Consider the following 19,409-nt stretch of genomic DNA (forward strand, 5'->3'; position numbering starts at 1 on the left):
CAAAGATCAACATGTCTAAAAAATTATTTTTACAATAGCTCCAAAACTATGTGTGGTATAAAGTCAAAATGTTTACAGTTTATAAATGTATAATTGATTAACAGATAGAAAGTATCACTTGATAACAAATATTTTAAAAAAGATATTTTTTGAGAAAAATTGAATCAGAAAATGTGCATATTTTTAAAAAAATGCACATGCTTAATTCTGTCCTTTTTGTGAAAACCATCATTGCAGAAATAATATATGTTTATCATTGAATGCCAAGTTGGACGTGAATGGTCTCTGAAAGGCTGTTATTAAAAGCATGACATATATAAAGACAAGTCCCATGTAGAACCCGCCATTTGCATTGTACTTTCGCTTTCAAGTCTTAACATTTGGACAAAATAAACAGGGAAAACAACTTTCCAGAGGCTATCCAAGTCCAACTTGCCCTTCATTGATAAACATATTTTGTTTCTGCAGTGATGGTTTTCACTAAAAGTACGGAATTAATTAGGTGCATTTTCTGAAAAAATATGCATTTTAAAAAAGATTTTTTCTCAATTTAAATATTTTTTCCAAGTATTTTTTATCAAGTGATACTTTCCATCTGTTAATCAATGAAAAATTTATAAACTGTAAAAGTTTTAACTTTATATCTCACATAGTTTTGGAGTTATTGTAAAAATAAATTTTTGGACATGTTGACCTTTGACGAAACCTTAATAGTCAGAATTCCTCAATATAAAAGAATGATTTTCCAATTGAATGACCAAACCCAACCTTTTTTCCACAACGGAGTACATCTAAGATTCTTATATTTACCCCTCTTTTTAAATATCATGTCATACATATCTCTTGAATAATACCCATGTATCATTCAATACAAAATACTTTATAAGTGAGAACATTTACACATTACACTTATAGGTATATAGTACTGTTGTAAAGGACATGCTCTATTTTACAAGTGAGAGAATTCCAAAGTGTTGTAACCTGCTAGCATCCATTGAATTAGATCTTGTAAAAGTGAATGCTCAACTAAAAATTCAATCATTGCAACATAAAATTTCTGCACACAAAAGACAAACTTAAGACAGTGTGAATATTAAGTACTGTTTAATTTTGGAAAGAAAGTATGAAAATAATGCTATCCTAATTACATGTACATTTTAATACATGTATTTATATACAAACTGAACACACAAGGTGGTATCATGGAAAAAGAAAGCAGTAAAATGAAACAGTCTTTCTTTAAGCACTAAATATGTACTGAATATGCATAAAAATTCAAACATAAAAAGCATTCATCCAAAAAATCAAAACAAAATAAGAAAAAAAACATTCTTTCCAAATATTTCAATTGGTATTTCACAGATTTAGCATGATTTAATTAAAAAATAGTTCACTCAAGAACATATTCTTTAGATGATTCAATTTTAAATCATGTGCAACAAAGCCAATAGTAATAAATCGGCAAAGTGGGTCTGGGATGATACAGCAAAATATAGCTATCACATTAATATGTGAGGATGATATCAAAACATGCAGAGAACTCAACGATATAGTTTAACAACAGATATTAAATATGAAAAAATATTTTGATATTAAAGTGAAAAACTTGGTGATTATGATGCACAATGAAAACTGCATAACATACAAGATTTCATGAATCATGTCATGGTACAAATATTGTGTCAGACATATTTTTATATAAAAGAAATTGGATTGCCCCAGACATAGAGAAATAATTGACAAGCTTCATCTACATGTAATTTATAAACATTTCAAGTCTAAGTCAAATGTACTCTTTCTACAGCTGCCATGAGCAACTAGAAATTTCACACCTCAGTCATATTACTCTCTTTTTCTGACCATTCCAATGATCCTATGAACGTTTTCCAGCTCTTTCTCATCCTTCCAGACACTTCTCATCCTCAGACTTCATTATCTAACATAAGAACTTTCAGGTCTCAGTGAGAAAACAGATTCAGTTTTTCCCCGTCGATCCAAACCCTCCCTCTCCCCTGTCTGTGTCGTCCAGCTTCTGTAAACAGGAAATGTACATTATAAACATAAAATGGCAAAGTAGGTTACACCCATATAGGCGAAAATTGAAAAGTATTTAGAACACATATCAAAAGATTGCCTTCTATAAAGACTCCAAAATCAAGGGCAATTACTGGACAGAAATGAAGCTTGTACTGTTCTTCAACATTAAGCATTCATCTGAATCTGAGAATTGATAAGGAAAATAAAATTTTTGATTCAATCTCTCACTTGAGGAAATAATTGACTTACCTCACACTCCTGCAGGTCTGGGATGTAAATTCTCTCACAAATCAGCTGGGCTATCCTATCTCCCTTCTTCACTACAAAATCATGTGAATAAATTTAGTGTTAAGAAAATTGGCATGGTATTTTAAGTCTATGTGCATCTTGAAACATAAATCAAGCAGCATGATTTTAGCTTAGCCATAGAATTACTAAATTTATCAGCATCTTGCACATACTGTCATATTTATGGAATGTCAAAATTCTGTGGGTGAATTATGGAAATAATCAGGTAAAAAATTCTGCAGATTTGTAAGGCATATTAAATTTTCTAGAGCTATCCATCATATAAAATGACACCCTGTATGGTACCTTCAAAGTCTTGATCTGCAAAGTTAAACATGACCACTCCCACATTTCCTCTGTAATCCTGGTCTATCACTCCAGCTGATCAAGGAAAGAAAACAGGAGATTACTAAAAGCCTACCATGAGATAGTATAACATACTTTTACCCAGTTGTAAACACGACTTCTTGAACTCTGATGAAATGCAGTGAGTGCACTGGTATATATTAATAACAGATCTGTAGTAACAAGTAGCTCTGATTTTCAGACTTTTGCTTTCATTTTTTCTTATTTTCATTTACACAGATTCTACTTACCTCCCACATCAATAAAATGTTTTGCTGCCAGTCCTGATCGAGGAGCTGAAGAAAAATAAAAGTTTTACATGAAATAGGTATATAATTCATTTTTGTGAATCCATTTAATACAAGAAATAGGTGTACAATTCATTTTTGTGAAAATCATTAACATGTTAATTTTGCTAAATTTAAGTTCAGTCAAAAATTCCAATGGTAACAAACACCATATCAGTCAGGGTTTCAGATTGAAATAAGTAACTATAGGACATATGGCATATTTACCAGAAAAGTTATAGGCCATTTTGTCCTAAACTTCCTAAAACTATAGGCCAATAGAAAAGTTAAACTTACTCAGATTTATCTGACTTTTACAAAAAATCATTTAATTACAAAAAATATTCAAAAATGTTCACTAGTTTTTTTTTTAATAAAACATAGGTAATCAGAGATTACAGAGCTCACCTCAACGAATGTTGTCTTTAAGTAAGGCAAATTAAGTCAAACAATTAACCAACAAAAAGTGTACAACCAAAAATGCAAAATTTATGCAATTTTGATACTTTGGAATAGACCTGTATAAAAACTTAAAACTAGTTCTTAATCATGAAAATGTAATTAAAATCCAGCATCTGAAGCAAGATTGAGAGTTTTCATCCCTTGATGCATCATTTGTGCAACTTTGGTTTATATAAGCCTTATAGTTTCTTGGTGATAGACCTGCACCCATAACTTGTACGAGGTCTATTATCTGGAAAATGTATGTCGAATTCAGCATCTGAAGCAAGTCCATTAGTCTGCATCCTAAGATGTATCATCCATGCAAGTTTGTTCAACATAAAGCTCAAAGTTACTTGGAAACGAAACCTGTATAAAAAACTAACCTTTTCACTAATCCGGAAAATGTAGGTCAGATTCAGCTTCTGAAGCCAGCCTAGTAGAATGCACCCTTAGATGTACCATCCATGCAAGTTTGGTCATTATCGGCTCAAAGTTACTTGGAAATGAATCCTGCACCATAAACTTTAACCTGTTTACTCAACCGGAAAATGTAGGTCAGATTCAGCATCCGAAGCAAGTCTGGTAGAATGCATCCTAAGATGTACCATCCAGGCAAGTTTAGTCATTATAGGGTTCATAGTACCTTGGAAATGAAACCTGCACCAAAAATTTTAACTTGTTCACTCAACCGGAAAATGTAGGTCAGATTCAGCATCCAAAGCAAGTCTTGTAATATGCATCCTAAGATGTACCATCCATGCAAGTTTGGTCATTATATGTCTCATAGTAACTTGGAAATGAAACCTGCACCAAAAACTTTAACCTGTTCACTCAACTAGAAAATGTAGGTCAGATTCAGCATCCGAAGCAAGACTGGTAGTATGCATCCTAAGATGTACCATCCATGCAAGTTTGGTCATTATATGTCTCATAGAAACTTGGAAATGAAACCTGCACCAAATTTTAACCTGTTCACTCAACCGGAAAATGTAGGTCAGATTCAGCATCCGAAGCAAGTCTAGTAGAATGCATCCTAAGATGTACCATCCATGCAAGTTTGGTCATTATAGGGCTCATAGTATCTTCGAAATGAAACCTGCACCAAAAACTTTAACCTGTTCACTCAACCGGAAAATGTAGGTCAGATTCAGCATCCGAAGCAAGTCTGGTAGTATGCATCCTAAGATGTACCATCCATGTAAGTTTGGTCAACATAGGGCTTATAGTTACTCGGAAATGAGACCTACACCAACAAGAGGCCCAGGGGCCACAGCGCTCACCTGAGCACATCGGGCTTACCAGGCGTTCATCATTTGAACAAACTAGAATCTTACCTGAGGATGATTCCATATAAATATCACTAATCATAGCTTTGAAGTACTTGAAAAGAAGATTTTAAAAGGTTTCCCTATATATCCCTATGTAAAACTTGGGTCGGCCATTTTGGCCTCACCCTAGCCCTGGGGGTCATCATTTGAACAAATTTGAATCTACACTACCTGAGGATGATTCCACATGAGTTTCATCTTTCCTGGCCCAGTGGTTCTGGAGAAGGATTTTTAAAGATATTTCCCTTTATATTCCTATGTTAAACTCGGGTCAGCCATTTTGGCCCCACCCTTGCCCTGGCATCATTTGAACAAACTTGAATCTACACTACCTGAGGATGATTCCACAAGAGTTTTATCTTTCCTGGACCAGTGGTTCTGGAGAAGATTTTTAAAGAATTTTCCTATATATAATGTAAAACTTGGGTCGGCCATTTTGGCCCCACCCTTGCCCCGGGGGTCATCATTTGAACAAATTTGAATCTACACTACCTGAGGATGATTCCACATGAGTTTCATCTTTCCTGGCCTAGTGGTTCTTGAGAAGAAGATTTTTAAAGATTTTTCTCATATATTCCTATGTAAAACTTGGGTCGGCCATTTTGGCCCCACCCTTGCCCCGGGGGTCATGATTTGAACAAATTTGAATCTACACTACTTGAGGATGATTCCACATAAGTTTAATCTTTCCTGGACCAGTGGTTCTGGTGAAAAAGATTTTTAAAGATTTTTCCTATATATTACTATGTAAAACTTGGGTCAGCCATTTTGGCCCCACCCTTGCCCCGGGGGTCATCATTTGAACAAACTTGAATCTACACTACCTGAGGATGATTTCACAAGAGTTTCATCTTTCCTGGCCATGTGGTTCTGGAGTAGAAGATTTTTAAAGATTTTTCCTATATATTCCTATGTAAAACTTGGGTCGGCCATTTTGGCCCCGCCCTTGCCCCGGGGGTCATGATTTGAACAAGCTTGAATCTACACTACCTGAGGATGATTCCACATGAGTTTCATCTTTCCTGGACCAGTGGTTCTGGAGAAGAAGATTTTTAAAGATTTTTCCAATATATTCCTATGTAAAACTTGGGTCGGCCATTTTGGCCCCACCCTTGCCCCGGGGTCATGATTTGAACAAGCTTGAATCTACACTACCTGAGGATGATTCCACATGAGTTTCATCTTTCCTGGACCAGTGGTTCTGGAGAAGAAGATTTTTAAAGATTTTTCCAATATATTCCTATGTAAAACTTTGTTCGGCCATTTTGGCCCCACCCTAGCCCCGGGGGTCATGATTTGAACAAATTTGAATCTACACTACCTGAGGATGATTCCATATGAGTTTCATCTTTCCTGGCCCAGTGGTTCTTGAGAAGAAGATTTTTAAAGATTTTTCCTATACATTCCTACGTAAAACTTGGGTCGGCCATTTTGGCCCCACCCTTGCCCCGGGGGTCATGATTTGAACAAACTTGAATCTACACTACCTGAGGATGCTTTCACATGAGTTTCATCTTTCCTGGCCCAGCGGTTCTGGAGAAGAAGATTTTTTAAAAATGCCATTAATTTTTAACAAATTCATGATTATCTCCCCTTGGAAAAGGGCAATTTGAACAAACTTGAATCCCCTTCACACAAGGATACTTTGTACCAAGTTTGGTTGAAATTGGCCCAGTGGTTCTTGAGAAGAAGATGAAAATGTGAAAAGTTTACGACGACAACAACGACAACGACAACAACGACAACGACAACGACGACAGACAACGGACAAATTTTGATCAGAAAAGCTCACTTGAGCCTTCGGCTCAGGTGAGCTAAAAACTGCACCAAAAATGTTAACCTGCACCAAAAACATTAACCTGGTCATTCCTTTGCTGAAATTGCAGCATCTGAAACTTTGACTGGTACAATGAAACACATTAGAAACATCTTTCATGCATGTCCAATCAATATAGGACATAGAAGTACTTAAAAAGAAAACTGCTCCAAAAAACTTAACCTTAACCCGGGACGCCGACACCGACGGTATCACATAAGCTCCCCCCAACTTCGTTGAGGTGAGCTAAAAAGGAAAATAATATTTATTTTGTTTCTTTTAAACAAAATCAATTTATTGAAACAGAATGGAAATTGTTTTGTTTAATTCCATTCAATGGATGTTTTACTGATATTAGTCTCACCCCTTTCATTACAGTCATGAATTTATTTCTTATTATTACAATTTTTTAAAAAATTGTTATCCAGAAATTAGACCTATATTTCTCATTATATGTATAATTACATTTAAAGATTGGCTAGATTAAAAATGTTTCCTTTGTATAGTAAAACCTTACATATATTGTCCGCTTTCTGCTATTAGTCTGACCTCATGTTCAATCATGGCGGTAAAAATAACGACATGACATGGATTCCTTCGATGTTTTAAACATTCATCACTACTTTTATGCTCATTGCAATTGGATTTGGAAATAAAATTTAAGTATTTTTTGTCAGAATCTAATACCTAAATGTAATTGGCTGATTGAATCTGCAGTTGCAGAAAGTATTAAAAAAAAACAATCAGATCTGAATGGGAGAAATACTATACGACCACAGGAGTCGGCAATTTTATCAATAATTAGAAAATAAATGGTAAACAGGCATAAATCCTACTAGTGAGCTTCGCGAGCGTAGCGAGCGAACGCTCGCAAAGCTCACTGGTACGATTTATGCCTGTTTACCATTTATTTTCTATTTTATTGATAAAATTGCCGACTCCTGTGATACGACTGGCCTTTACATAGAGAAAATAATCGGCCATTATGTCTGCTCAATGTAAAACTCATAGGCCATTTTGGCAGGTTAATTTGTTTTTTTCCGGCCATTCTGAATTTTTATCGGCAAATGGCCGATGGCCGACGCCAATCTGAAACCCTGAATATCTGTATACATTACACATTGTAATGCTTCAGATTTGTTTTCTCATACCAACTCTTCCATAACAGCCGTCTGGCAGGGCTATCTGGATGTCTGTTTTGGCAATCACTTTCCCTTTTGCAGGAATTACATAGTCATAAGCACTGAAAAAATCAAACCATTTTTTAAAGAAAAAAAAAATCACTATAATAATCTTACAATTGTTTCAATCATAATGACAAATGTTATACTAAGCCTCAGTTTTCAAACAACCTACTTTAAAAGAAATTATAACTAGAAATATGTCCATAGGACATGAATGCCCCGCCGAGGATATATTAGTAAAGCAACATGAAAATTTGTATGTGTATAAAATATGATCAGTTTGGTTCAGGTAGGGCTTATAGTTACTTGGGAATGAAAATATAGGTCAGATCCAGAATTTGAAGCAAGACTGGTAGTGTTCATCCCTAGATGCAAGTTTGGTTCAGGTAGGGCTTAGAGTTACTTGGGAATGAAAATATAGGTCAGATCCAGCATCGGAAGCAAGTCTGGTAGTATCCATCCCTAGATGCATCATCCATGCAAGTTTGGTCCAGGTAGGTTATAGTTCCTTAGTTATAGTTCCTTAGTAATGGACCTGCTCCAAAAACTTTAATCTGGTCACTCATCTGGAAAATGCAGGTCAGATCCAGCATCCGAAGCAAGTCTGGTAGTGTTCATCCCTAGATGCATCATTCGTGATGCATCCCTAGATGCATCATCCATGCAAGTTTGGTCCAGGTAGGTTATAGTTCCTTAGTTATAGTTCCTTAGTAATGGACCTGCTCCAAAAACTTTAATCTGGTCACTCATCTGGAAAATGCAGGTCAGATCCAGCATCCGAAGCAAGTCTGGTAGTGTTCATCCCTAGATGCATCATTCGTGAAAGTTTGGTTTGGGTAGGGCTTATATTTCCTTGGAAATGGACTTGCTCCAAAAACTTTAACCTGGTCACTCACAGTGATTGGGATAAGCACGCGCCCTGCGCCATAGTCGCATTAAATTTTAAAATGTCACATTAAAATTAACAAGAGGCCCACGGGCCTTATAGGTCACCTGAGTATTGTGCAACAACTTTCAAACAATTAAATTTGGTTCATGTTTTAAACCAGAATTCGCAATTCACAATTTTGAAAGAGGTACCATTGCTTATAATAATTTTGACTTAGCATGCTAACTCTATTTACTTAATACCCAGAGGTAGATCAGAGTAACATTAAGAGAAAATGCACTTCCACTTTATAACCAGTTGTACACCTCATCCCAAAGGAACAACTGATCCTGAGGCCACATATTTCAAAATTTTGCAAATTTTATCATAAAATGGTTGATTAACACACCAAAGAGCAAATTTCAAAGCATTAATTTATTTTCAGACTTTGTACACCCCCCCCCCCTTCACCCCTACCCAGGGAAGGGGCGAGGGCACAAAAAATAACCATTTTGCTAGGTCACCTTTCTTCATCATGAATATATATATTTGGATCATTGGCATTAAACACAGGAGCAAAGGAAAGAATTTAAAAGAATAAATGCATTTTCACTATATAACCAATAGAGCCCCGCCCTAACACCAGAACCCCTGACCCTGGGTCATAAAATTCACAATTTTGAAAGAAGCACTCTTGCTCATCATAACTATGTGCTTAGTTACTTTATTTAATACCCAGAAGTAGAGAAGAAGATTTTCAAAGAATTAATGCATTTTCTCTAAATAACCAATAGAGCCCCGCCCTAACACCAGAACCCCTGACCCTGGGGTCATAAAATTCACAATTTTGAAAGAAGCACTCTTGCTCATCATAACTATGTGCTTAGTTACTTTATTTAATACCCAGAAGTAGAGAAGAAGATTTTCAAAGAATTAATGCATTTTCACTAAATAACCAATAGAGCCCCGCCCTAACACCAGAACCCCTGACCCTGGGGTCATAAAATTCAAAATTTAGGAAGAGGCACTCTTTCTCATCATCACTATGTGCTTAGTTAGTTTATTTAATACCCAGAAGTAGAGAAGAAGATTTTCAAAGAATTAATGCATTTTCACTATATAACCAATAGAGCCCCGCCCTAACACCAGAACCCCTGACCCTGGGGTCATAAAATTCACAATTTAAGAAGAGGCACTCTTGCTCATCATCACTATGTGCTTGGTTAGTTTATTTAATACCTAGGAGCAGAGAAGAAGATTTTCAAAGAAATCATGCATTTTCACTATATAATCTATGTAGCCCCGCCCTAGCACTAGAACCCCTGACCCTGGGGCCATGAATTTCACAATTTAAGTAGAGGACTCAATGCTCATTACATTCATAACAACAGTTTGCCTGCTTGATGTCCAGGAGTAAAGAAGAAGATTTTTAAAGATTGCAATAATTTTAGTGGTTTTTGCCCCACCCCCCAGGCCCCAGGGGGGCAGGGACCATGAAATTCACAATTTTTGTTCCCCTTCACCCATAGATGCTGTATACCAAATTTGGTTGAAATTGGTTAAGTGGTTTCAGAGAAGAAGCTGAAAATGTTCAAATGTTAACACACGACACACGACGACGGACGAAAACGGATAGCAATAGGTCACCTGAGTTACTCAGGTGACCTAAAAACGGTGTGCCATCGTGGCGCATAATATAATCATGCTCTACATACTTTTAAACTTTGAGCTTTCCCGCAAGCGCTTGTAGTCTTTTCCACGACAATCGCTGTCAATTTACACTTGAAAAAACAGTATTTAATGTCGTTCAGTTAAAGCGTTCGTATGACTTTCTTTTCTCCAGTATCTAATCAAACAGTTACGTGTTTTCTGATTGGCCAATGCGCACGAAATAAAATGGTGTCAGGAGTGCAGCGCTGCCCAAGAAAGTAGCTTGTAGATCTACCGATAAAGGGCAGACTTTTCTCAATTTTAACAATCCTAACAAACAGAATTCAAGTAAATCGGTAGAAAATGACTCGGAAGAAGTATAACATGCTGACAGAACAAATGGAGATGAATCTGACGGTAAGACTGATGATGTAGTCTCGGAGGAAAAACCAAAACAAAAATTTAACAAGATCTAAATCATTTTAAAGATGTCAAACATCGGATACAAAAAATAAAGAATTTCATTTGAATTGCAGTGTTTATTATTTATAATTCTGACACCTGTGAATTTAAATACACTAATTTTGTATCTTTTAATGTCGTCATTCAATAATTTGACAATTTCAATTAAGTAAAGTCAACTGAAATATTTTAACAGCAGCTAATCAATTGCAAGTTTGTCACTAGGAAATGTCTCATTAAAAAGTCTGTTTGGCGCATTGAATTTTGAAATGTCACATTGACACTGACTTGGAGTGCGCCATTGTCACATTTACTCCCTAGCTTATCCCAATCACTGCACTCATCTGGAAAATGTAGGTCAGATCCAGCATCTGAAGCAATTCTGGTAGTGTCCATCTTAAGATGCATCATCCATGCAAGTTTGGTCTAAGTAGGGCTTATAGTTCTATAAGTTCAAAGCAAAACACCATCTTGAATGGTATGTTTAAAACTTAGCAAAACACTAATTCAAGAAAAGTGAGGTCAAGGTCAAGGTAAAAAAAAAAATGTTGATGCAATTACATAGCTCTCATCAATATCTATCAGCATATGAAGTTTGATGAAACTAGAACTGTCCAATCGGGACAAAATACCCCTCGCTGGGTTTTTCAGAAGTAAGTTTTTGCATAATAAAGATATGTATCAAACACAAATTATAAAACTTTTCTTCCAGTGACCTGAACTTCCCCAAATGACCTTGGGTCAAGGTCATGACACACCCTTGGGTCATAGGCAATCTTTGAGTGAAATAAGAACCTACCAAGTTTATCAATAAGAAAATTATGGACCGGACATGAATTATGAAATTTTTCTTCCAGTGACCTTGAACTTCCCACATGACCTTGGGTCAAGGTCATGACACACCCTTGGGTCATGGGCAATCTTTGTGTGAAATGACAACCTACCAAGTTTATCCTTAAAAAAGATATAGACCGGACACGAATTATGAAATTTTTCTTCCAGTGACCTTGAACTTCCCCAAATGACCTTGGGTCAAGGTCATGACACACCCTTAGGTCATGGGCAATCTTTGTGTGAAATGAGAACCTGTCAAGATTATCCATAAAAGATATGTGTCAAACATGAATTTTGAAATTTTTCTCCCAGTGACCTTGAACTTCCCCAAATGACCTTGGGTCAAGGTCATGACACACCCTTGGGTCATGGGCAATCTTTGTGTGAAATGAGAACCTACCAAGTTTATCCATAAGAAAGATATGGACCGGACACGAATTATGAAATTTTTCTTCCAGTGACCTTGAACTTCCCCAAATGACCTTGGGTCAAGGTCATGACACACCCTTAGGTTATGAGCAATCTTAGTGTGGAGTAGTAGATTCTAATGTCCCTCTGTAAGAAAGATATGGACCAGACACGATTGCACAGACAGACGGACAGCCAGCTGGACAGACGGACGGACACGAAGCCTATAACATAATACGTCCCGTCTTCAGACGGGCGTATAAAAATCAGATACCGGTATTTCACGATATTTATAAAAATATATAAAAACCCCCTTTATTGTAGAAACTGCTGAAATAATACTTGTAACTTCCCCAGGCCTTTTCAATCTAGTAATAAAAATACTTCGTCGGCTTTCAGAGGCAGATAGAGAGAAGAGAGAGAGAAAGGAAGCTTTTCATTCACTGTCGCAATTTTAAATATATTACTTTAAAATAAAATTAATAATTAATAAAAAGACTTTTAAATCAAATTATTAAGAAAGAAAACACCTTCATGCTTTACCAGGAGCATGTATATTAAAACAAAAGAAATAGGCCAATGCAGTTCCTGATCGTATGTCATAATGTGAAATTAGGTCGGGTCAGACTAAAACACTAAACGCCCGAAAATAGGTTACAATTTTTTTCTGGCTTTAATTTTATTCTGTGACCACATAAAATTTCTATATAGTATGTATTGTTTTAATCATTAAATTACATTTTATGCTATTTCAATAGAACAACCCCCCCCCCCCCCCCAAAAAAAGCTATAAAGAATAAACTATGCATAAACTTTTTTAAATTTGAAAATACATTTTTATTAAAAGTTATTATAATTTTTATTAAAAGTTATTATAATTATGTGTGCGATTAATGTCTTATCCCCCCCCTCCTTTAAAATTTATAGATAAATTTAAATAGTCTTTGAACTTGACAGCGTTTTAAACTTTCTGTACAAATTTATTAATGATAATTAATCTACAATATATCGCAATATATTGCAATATTCAACGTAAAATATTGCAATATATCGCAATATGGTTTTCACTCGCAATACCCAACTCTACTATATACCCCCCCAAACTTCGTTTGCGGGGGGTATAAATATCTTGGATAGTTTCTTTGAAACTTAGCTTTGACAGAGCTAAACACAGTGTGACGGAAGGACAGAAGGACGGAAAGACAGAAGGACGGAAGACGGACATGACAAACACTATATGCCCCGGCCATATTCATGGCAGGGCATAAAAATCAAAAATATGTTTTCAAATTGATATGTTTAGTCTGTCTTAAGTACAAGATTACTTAAGTCAAATCAATGAAAACATTGAATAGCAAGAAAAACCCTCAATTTGACCTGTGTGCACTTAACATGGTATTGGATTATCTGTCAACATGCTTGTCTTTTCACCCAGAGTCTGCTTGCTGTAATTTTTATTCACCCTGTACCCCATTCACTCTATATTCCAATTACTAAAAGGCATCAATTACTACATTTAAAAATCATCAATTAAAATTTTTCAGTTTTAATATGGCTTTATGCATGCATTTTTTTTTTTATAATTTACAAAGAGAAAGTATAAAAACTCTATAAAATCAAAGCAAAAAACTACTAAATTTAATCTTGTGAATATAATGTGACTAATATATAAGCACTTATATTTTTAAATTTTGCTAAGTGCAACAGATGACAAGTATGGGAAAATTATGGTAATGAACGAATCTACATTATATCAGGATGCTTCCACATAAGTTTCACAGTGGTTCTTGAGAAGAAGATTTCCAAATATTTTTCCTATATAATTGCGTGGAAAAAACAGTGTAGTGTTAACAATTCTTGGAAGTTGGAATGTTTTTTTATAAGTTTTAATGAAGTAAGGTATGTGATCATTATTACAATAACTGAAGAAAGCATCATTCTGCCTTTTGACTGGCAAAACTTTTAAATATCTTTTAAAAATCGAAGTTTTTAAAGTTTGAGGCGAGGCATCGAGGAATTAATGGCGGCAATTTAGAATCTACACTATACCAGGATGCTTCCACATAAGTTTCGTTACATTAAATTTAATGAATATAATGTGACTAACATAAAGTTTAAATTTTGCTAGGGGGGTCATGAGAATGGTAATGCGCGACAATTCGTGGAAAAAACACTATAAACGGTCCTTTCTCCCCTATTATACTATATACCCGATATTACTAAGATTGTCTCAAGTCCCTGTGGTCCTGAAGACAAAGAAGTCACCTGTACAAGTCATATCCAGCTGCCAATTTTGAACCCCTCGTAGGAGAAAACGCATTTTTGGAGAGTTTTGCAAATTTGAGAATAACAGAATCGGTGGGCATTGTGCAGATTTTCTTATTCGGGGGCTGCTGGATATTCTCCTTATCCTCTGCAATATTTATCACAGTGCTGCTCATTTGAACTTTCGTGCGCAGTTTTGGCGGTAGAACCTTGTCCCAAAGCCTTCCGAATGTGATTTCCTAGTCTGTATCATTTAAACGTTTGCACCTTTACTAGTTATGGAAGAACCTGCATACGTCTGGATGATACAGACTATTACGCCCCTCGGAACTCCTCGGTTTGCAAAAAGTAGGTCGTACGGAAAACTGTTGACATTTACGAGAAAGGAAAAAATGGATGAGAACGCTCTTGCAGCATCTTTAGAACTTTATAAAACACAATTAGCACAAGTAGAACAAGCAATTCAAGCTGCTGGGTCTGAAGACATTGCCGATCTCGTACAACTGAGGGGCGATTTACAGGAATTGGTGTGTCTGACAGAGGAGGGATTGTTATCACTGAAAAAGAGCAACATCCTCAAAGGTTTAGAGGAGAAAAGCAATGAGGATAATGAAGAAGACGATGAATATGCTGCCTTCCAGGCTGCCATTGCAGAAGAGGATAATTCTGTTAAAGAACCTGATGATAAACATTCTGATTTTGAAGCTTCTCTGTATGAGGGTGTGATGTGTAGTAAAGGACGTGATGCTAAGACCTCTGATTCCTCCTCAAGCACAACAGGAAAATGTTTTGAAATGAAAGAGGTTTCAGAGGAGTTGTCGGAAATAGTGGGAACTCTCTGTCGAGCCCCTTACATGCATGATTGGGGGTCGTCCAGTTACCATAATGCCATGGTTACAGATGTAAAAATTTCAGATGTCGATAATGAAATAATAGTTTCTGTATTATTTTGTAACCCCACTCATGTAGGAATGCTTCCATGTGAATATCATATAGAAGGAAAATGTAAATTCACCTCAGATCAATGTCGAAACTCCCACGGACATTCAGTCAAGCTTGATGATCTAGGGGAATACTGTGAACCGAACTATAACTCACTGAAGATGGAGTCCCCGTGCTTGGCTCTCTACACAGACGGACTTTGGTATAGGGCTGTCATTGTCGATGTCCTCAAGGAAGATCACCAATATACAGTGTCTTACGATAATTACAATGAAACTGCCACACTGGACTTAAAGGACATTCTACCACTTCACTCCACTGGCTCCGATTCCAGTGACGAAGGGGAGGTAAATGATGATAAGGAGTCTGTGTTAGAAAAAGACGATTCCGATGATACATCATCTACAGAGGAAGAAATGATACCCAGGTACTTCATGAGACCAAACCAAACAACTGAAAAACTTGGAGAATGGGAGGAACATACAAGAGGAATCGCCTCTAAACTAATGGCCAAAATGGGGTACATTGTGGGTCAAGGACTGGGTAAACTAAATCAAGGTCGATCAGAGCCTGTCCCCATTCAGCTTATTCCCCAGGGAAAGTCCTTAGATAAAATTATGGAGTTAAAAGAGAAAGCAGGCGATCAAGATATGTTTAATGTCTCAAAGAAAATGAAGAAGAGAAAACACGGCAAGATGACTAAGAAAACAGACTCAGAAAATGTGACATCTACCAGTGATGTGTTCCATTTCATAAATAAAAAGTTAGGTGGTAAAAAAGGAAACATCAAAGAGCTTATACATCATCACAATCACAAAACAAAGAATGCTCCAGTTAGAATACTTGAAAAAGAACTTTCTGATCGCAGTGATAGGAACTTAAACATTCAGTTGCTTAAAACAGAGGAGGAAATCAGGAGCACGGAGAAGGAGATTTCTCGACTCAAACAAGCTTTACAAAGACACGAGAAGAAGGATGAAGGGATGGCGAAACAGTACCGAGCCAAACTCGCTAAAACTGAGCTCTACCTAAAGGAACTCAAAACATCAGAAAAAACTATACAGAATCATAAAACTAAGAGAGGAAACCACAAAAAGTTAACTGTTTTCTAGAGACACCTATTATAATTATGTTCCCCAAACGAAGTTGGGGAACATATTGTTTTTACTCTGTTTCTTATTATTATTATTATTTTTCTTCTCGGGAAAATTTTGTCCGCGAATGATCTTGTAAAGTACACATCCGATTAAGGGGAAACCTTTTTAGGGTAAGTAGGCATGTTATGTAGATTTGCGGAACGAAGGTCATTTTGCGCGCACGTGCTTGCAAGAGCGCGCACGTTCAACACGTGAAATGACCAATATACTTGAAATTGCCATAACTTTTACATTTTTCGATATAATGCTCCGATATTTAGAATATATAGACATATTATAATTATAGATAAGATCACATTGTCAACATGCCATTTTGTGTGCACGTGCTTGCAAGAGCGCGCACGAGCAACACGTGAAATGACCGATTTAATTGATATAGGCGTAAATTTATACCTTTTTGATGAAATGCTTTGAAACTCATAATATAAGAATATAGTAGTAGCATAGACAATATGACATGGTCAAAATAGCAAGATCTCACGCGCATGCACGTGCGCTTCGCTCTGATTGGCTGAAACTAAAGTCTCAATATCTTTCTTGTTTTTTGATGAAATCCCTTGAAATTTTGAACATAGCCATGCATTAGGATATCCTACAACAAGATATATAGCAATAATCAAGTAAACACGTGCATGCACGTGCGCTGCAATCTGATTGGCTTAAACTTTAAATGGCTATAACTCCCTTGTTTTTCAACCAAACAAGATGGGATTAAGAACATGGACAGGCATAATGGACTCCTACAAGAAGGTATGGTCATCATGCACGTGCGTGCACGTGCAATGAGTAAAATAGTGTAGACAAGATGACATAGTCATTACGCTCATGCAATGTTGTTTAAGTCTTAAATGCATAGATTCTGCCTATTTTTATGAAACTTACAGGAATATGGCACGAAAAGGGAGTTGGGGAGCGTTTGGGGAACATCTGTAACGGTTCCCGTTACAATTAGCACTAGTTATTATTATTATTATTCTTTTTTTTTCTTATTTGTTCTCCGGTACTTTTTTGTCCGGAAGTGTTCTCAGAAACTGTTCACCCAACTGACCTAAAACCTTTTTAGGGTTAATAGGTGTGTAGTGTAGGTGTGCGGAACGAAGGTCATTTTGCGCGCATACGCATGCACGTGCGTGCGCGTGATATGAGTGAAATGATTGATATACTTAATATAGCTATAACTTTTACATTTTTTTAATGAAATGATTTGATACTCATTATATAAAGACATATTAATACTGTAGATAATGTGACACTGTCAAATTAGCAAGAACTCACGCGCATGCACGTGCGCTTCGCTCTGATTGGTTGGAACAAAAACCTCAATATCTTTTCTGTTTTTTGACAAAATGCTATGAAATTTAAAACATAGGCATATTTTGGGATGTCCTACAATATGATATATAACAATTGTCATGAAATTACGCGCATGCACGTGCGCTGCAATCTGATTGGCTAAGACTTTAAAAGGCTATAACTCCCTTGTTTTTAAACCAATCAGGATGGGATTTAGAACATAGACAGACATAATGGACTCCTACAAGAAGGTATGGTCAATATGCACATGCATGCAAGTGCGTGCGCGTGCGCTTTGCTCTGATTGGCTGAAACAAAATTCTCGATATCTTTTTTGTTTTTTGACGAAATGCTTTGAAATTTAAAATATAGTCATGCATTAAGATATCCTACAATACGATATGTAATATTTTAATGAAATCAAACGCGTGCACGTGCGCTGCAATCTCATTGGCTTAAACTTTAAATGGTTATTACTCCCTTTGTTTCCAACCAAGGAGGATGGGATTTAGAATATAGATAGACATAATGAACTCCCCCAAGAAGGTGTGGTCATCATGTACATGCTTGCACGTGCGTGCACGTGAAATGAATAAAATCAAAAATACGTTTGACTGAGTGTATTTTTGAATACTTCTTGATTAAATGCTTTGATATTTAGTATATTAAAATACATAAATAGTGTAGACAAGATGATATGATCATTACGTACATGCATTCATGTGAGCACGCGTGCAATGCTAAAATTAAAATATATTTTGTATTCTTCTGGGAAAATGTTGGTTAAGTCTAAATATCATAAAGTATGTCTTATTTAATAGAGCTTACAGGGAATATGGCACCAAAAGGGAGTTGGGGAGCGTTTGGGGAACATCTGTAACGGTCCCCGTTACAATTAGCACTAGTTAAGGTCTTCCGTCTTCAGCGGAAGACCTTATTGTTTTTCTTAGGTTTCTTTTCCACTATTTTTATTATTATTGTTTTTTTTCTTACCGATTTTGTACGCGCAATTTCTCTAGAACAGCTCGATCGATTTTCATGAAACTTTCAGGTCTGATAGAACATCAAAAAGTCTAGATATATATTTTTTTATTTTGATGACGTCACTTCCGGTTCGGAGTTTTCTGCGATTTAGTGATTTTTAGAGGGTCAATTTGTCCGGCAGTTTTCTCAAAAAGTACTTAACATAGAAGCTTGAAATTTTCAGTGATGCTAGAGCAACCTTTGGAGAAGTGCACTAAGTATATCACAACTACCGGAAGTACGAAGCGCCGACGTTCGCTATGGTCCGAAAATTGTCCTATCAAGAATTTCAAAATTTTAAGCACCTTTTCAACGATAACTTTTTACCTAGAAATATTTTGTTAAAGCATGTAGAACAAAAAAGGTGTAGAATTTCAAGATCTTCCAAATGAGACCTCGAAAAAAGGGCTGGCCCCTTAAATCAGGGGCCTGGAGGGGCCGAAAGTTTTTCCTTTATATCTCAAAAAGTATTGCGAATTTGTGATACGTCAAAGAAGCAAAGTTGTTCAAAATGTCAAGCTTAATCTATTGAAGTCGTCAAAATACGTCCGGCATCGTCACTTCCGGTCAAACCGGAAGTAGTCGGAAAACGCGTATTTTTGCCGTTTTTGACAAGTTTTTCGGTAACTATGTCTCTGGGAGCATTAAATTTAATTTTCCGTCCGTCGTCGTCACTTCCGGTCCAACCGGAAGTAACAGAAAATGGCTTATTTTTGCAATGATTAACATGGATTTAGAGGAATCAAACCATTTTTGGACGTTATTTCTCATTTTTGTT

The 19,409-nt window shown here is 36.2% G+C and overlaps 2 protein-coding genes across 2 annotated transcripts; one reads left to right on the forward strand and one right to left on the reverse strand.

Annotated features, from left to right (window-relative positions):
- Positions 1-1,103: 1,103 nt before the first annotated feature.
- LOC134247372 (deoxyuridine 5'-triphosphate nucleotidohydrolase-like) lies at positions 1,104-14,444 on the reverse strand. The gene is made up of 6 exons (XM_062729750.1): positions 14,217-14,444; positions 7,697-7,788; positions 2,922-2,966; positions 2,632-2,706; positions 2,287-2,357; positions 1,104-2,032 (listed from the first exon to the last, which is right to left on the reverse strand). Exons 1-6 carry the CDS (start codon positions 14,390-14,392, stop codon positions 1,976-1,978), a joined length of 516 nt encoding a protein of 171 aa, XP_062585734.1. The 5' UTR covers positions 14,393-14,444; the 3' UTR covers positions 1,104-1,975.
- Positions 14,445-14,544: 100 nt separating this feature from the next.
- On the forward strand, positions 14,545-16,271 carry LOC134247373 (zinc finger CCCH-type with G patch domain-containing protein-like). The gene has a single exon (XM_062729751.1). The coding sequence runs from the start codon at positions 14,609-14,611 to the stop codon at positions 16,268-16,270; it is 1,662 nt and encodes a 553-aa protein (XP_062585735.1). The 5' UTR covers positions 14,545-14,608; the 3' UTR covers position 16,271.
- Positions 16,272-19,409: the final 3,138 nt, after the last annotated feature.

Source organism: Saccostrea cucullata, unplaced genomic scaffold (genome assembly GCF_032062105.1).
Source record: "Saccostrea cucullata isolate Sc308-1 unplaced genomic scaffold, CSIRO_AGI_Scuc_v1 ctg39, whole genome shotgun sequence".
NCBI classification, from domain to species: Eukaryota; Metazoa; Mollusca; class Bivalvia; order Ostreida; family Ostreidae; genus Saccostrea; species Saccostrea cuccullata.

What these genes read in the sequence shown, in the direction of transcription:
- LOC134247372 (XM_062729750.1), bottom strand. Translation starts at nt 14,392, where the DNA reads ATGAGCAGCACTGTGATAAATATTGCAGAGGATAAGGAGAATATCCAG. An exon ending in TGCAGATCAAGACTTTGAAG is followed by an intron (nt 2,358 to 2,631) that starts GTACCATACAGG and finishes ATGATTTTGTAG; the next exon opens with TGAAGAAGGGAGATAGGATA. An exon ending in CAGACCTGCAGGAGTGTGAG is followed by an intron (nt 2,033 to 2,286) that starts GTAAGTCAATTA and finishes TCCTGTTTACAG; the next exon opens with AAGCTGGACGACACAGACAG.
- LOC134247373 (XM_062729751.1), top strand. Translation starts at nt 14,609, where the DNA reads ATGGATGAGAACGCTCTTGCAGCATCTTTAGAACTTTATAAAACACAA.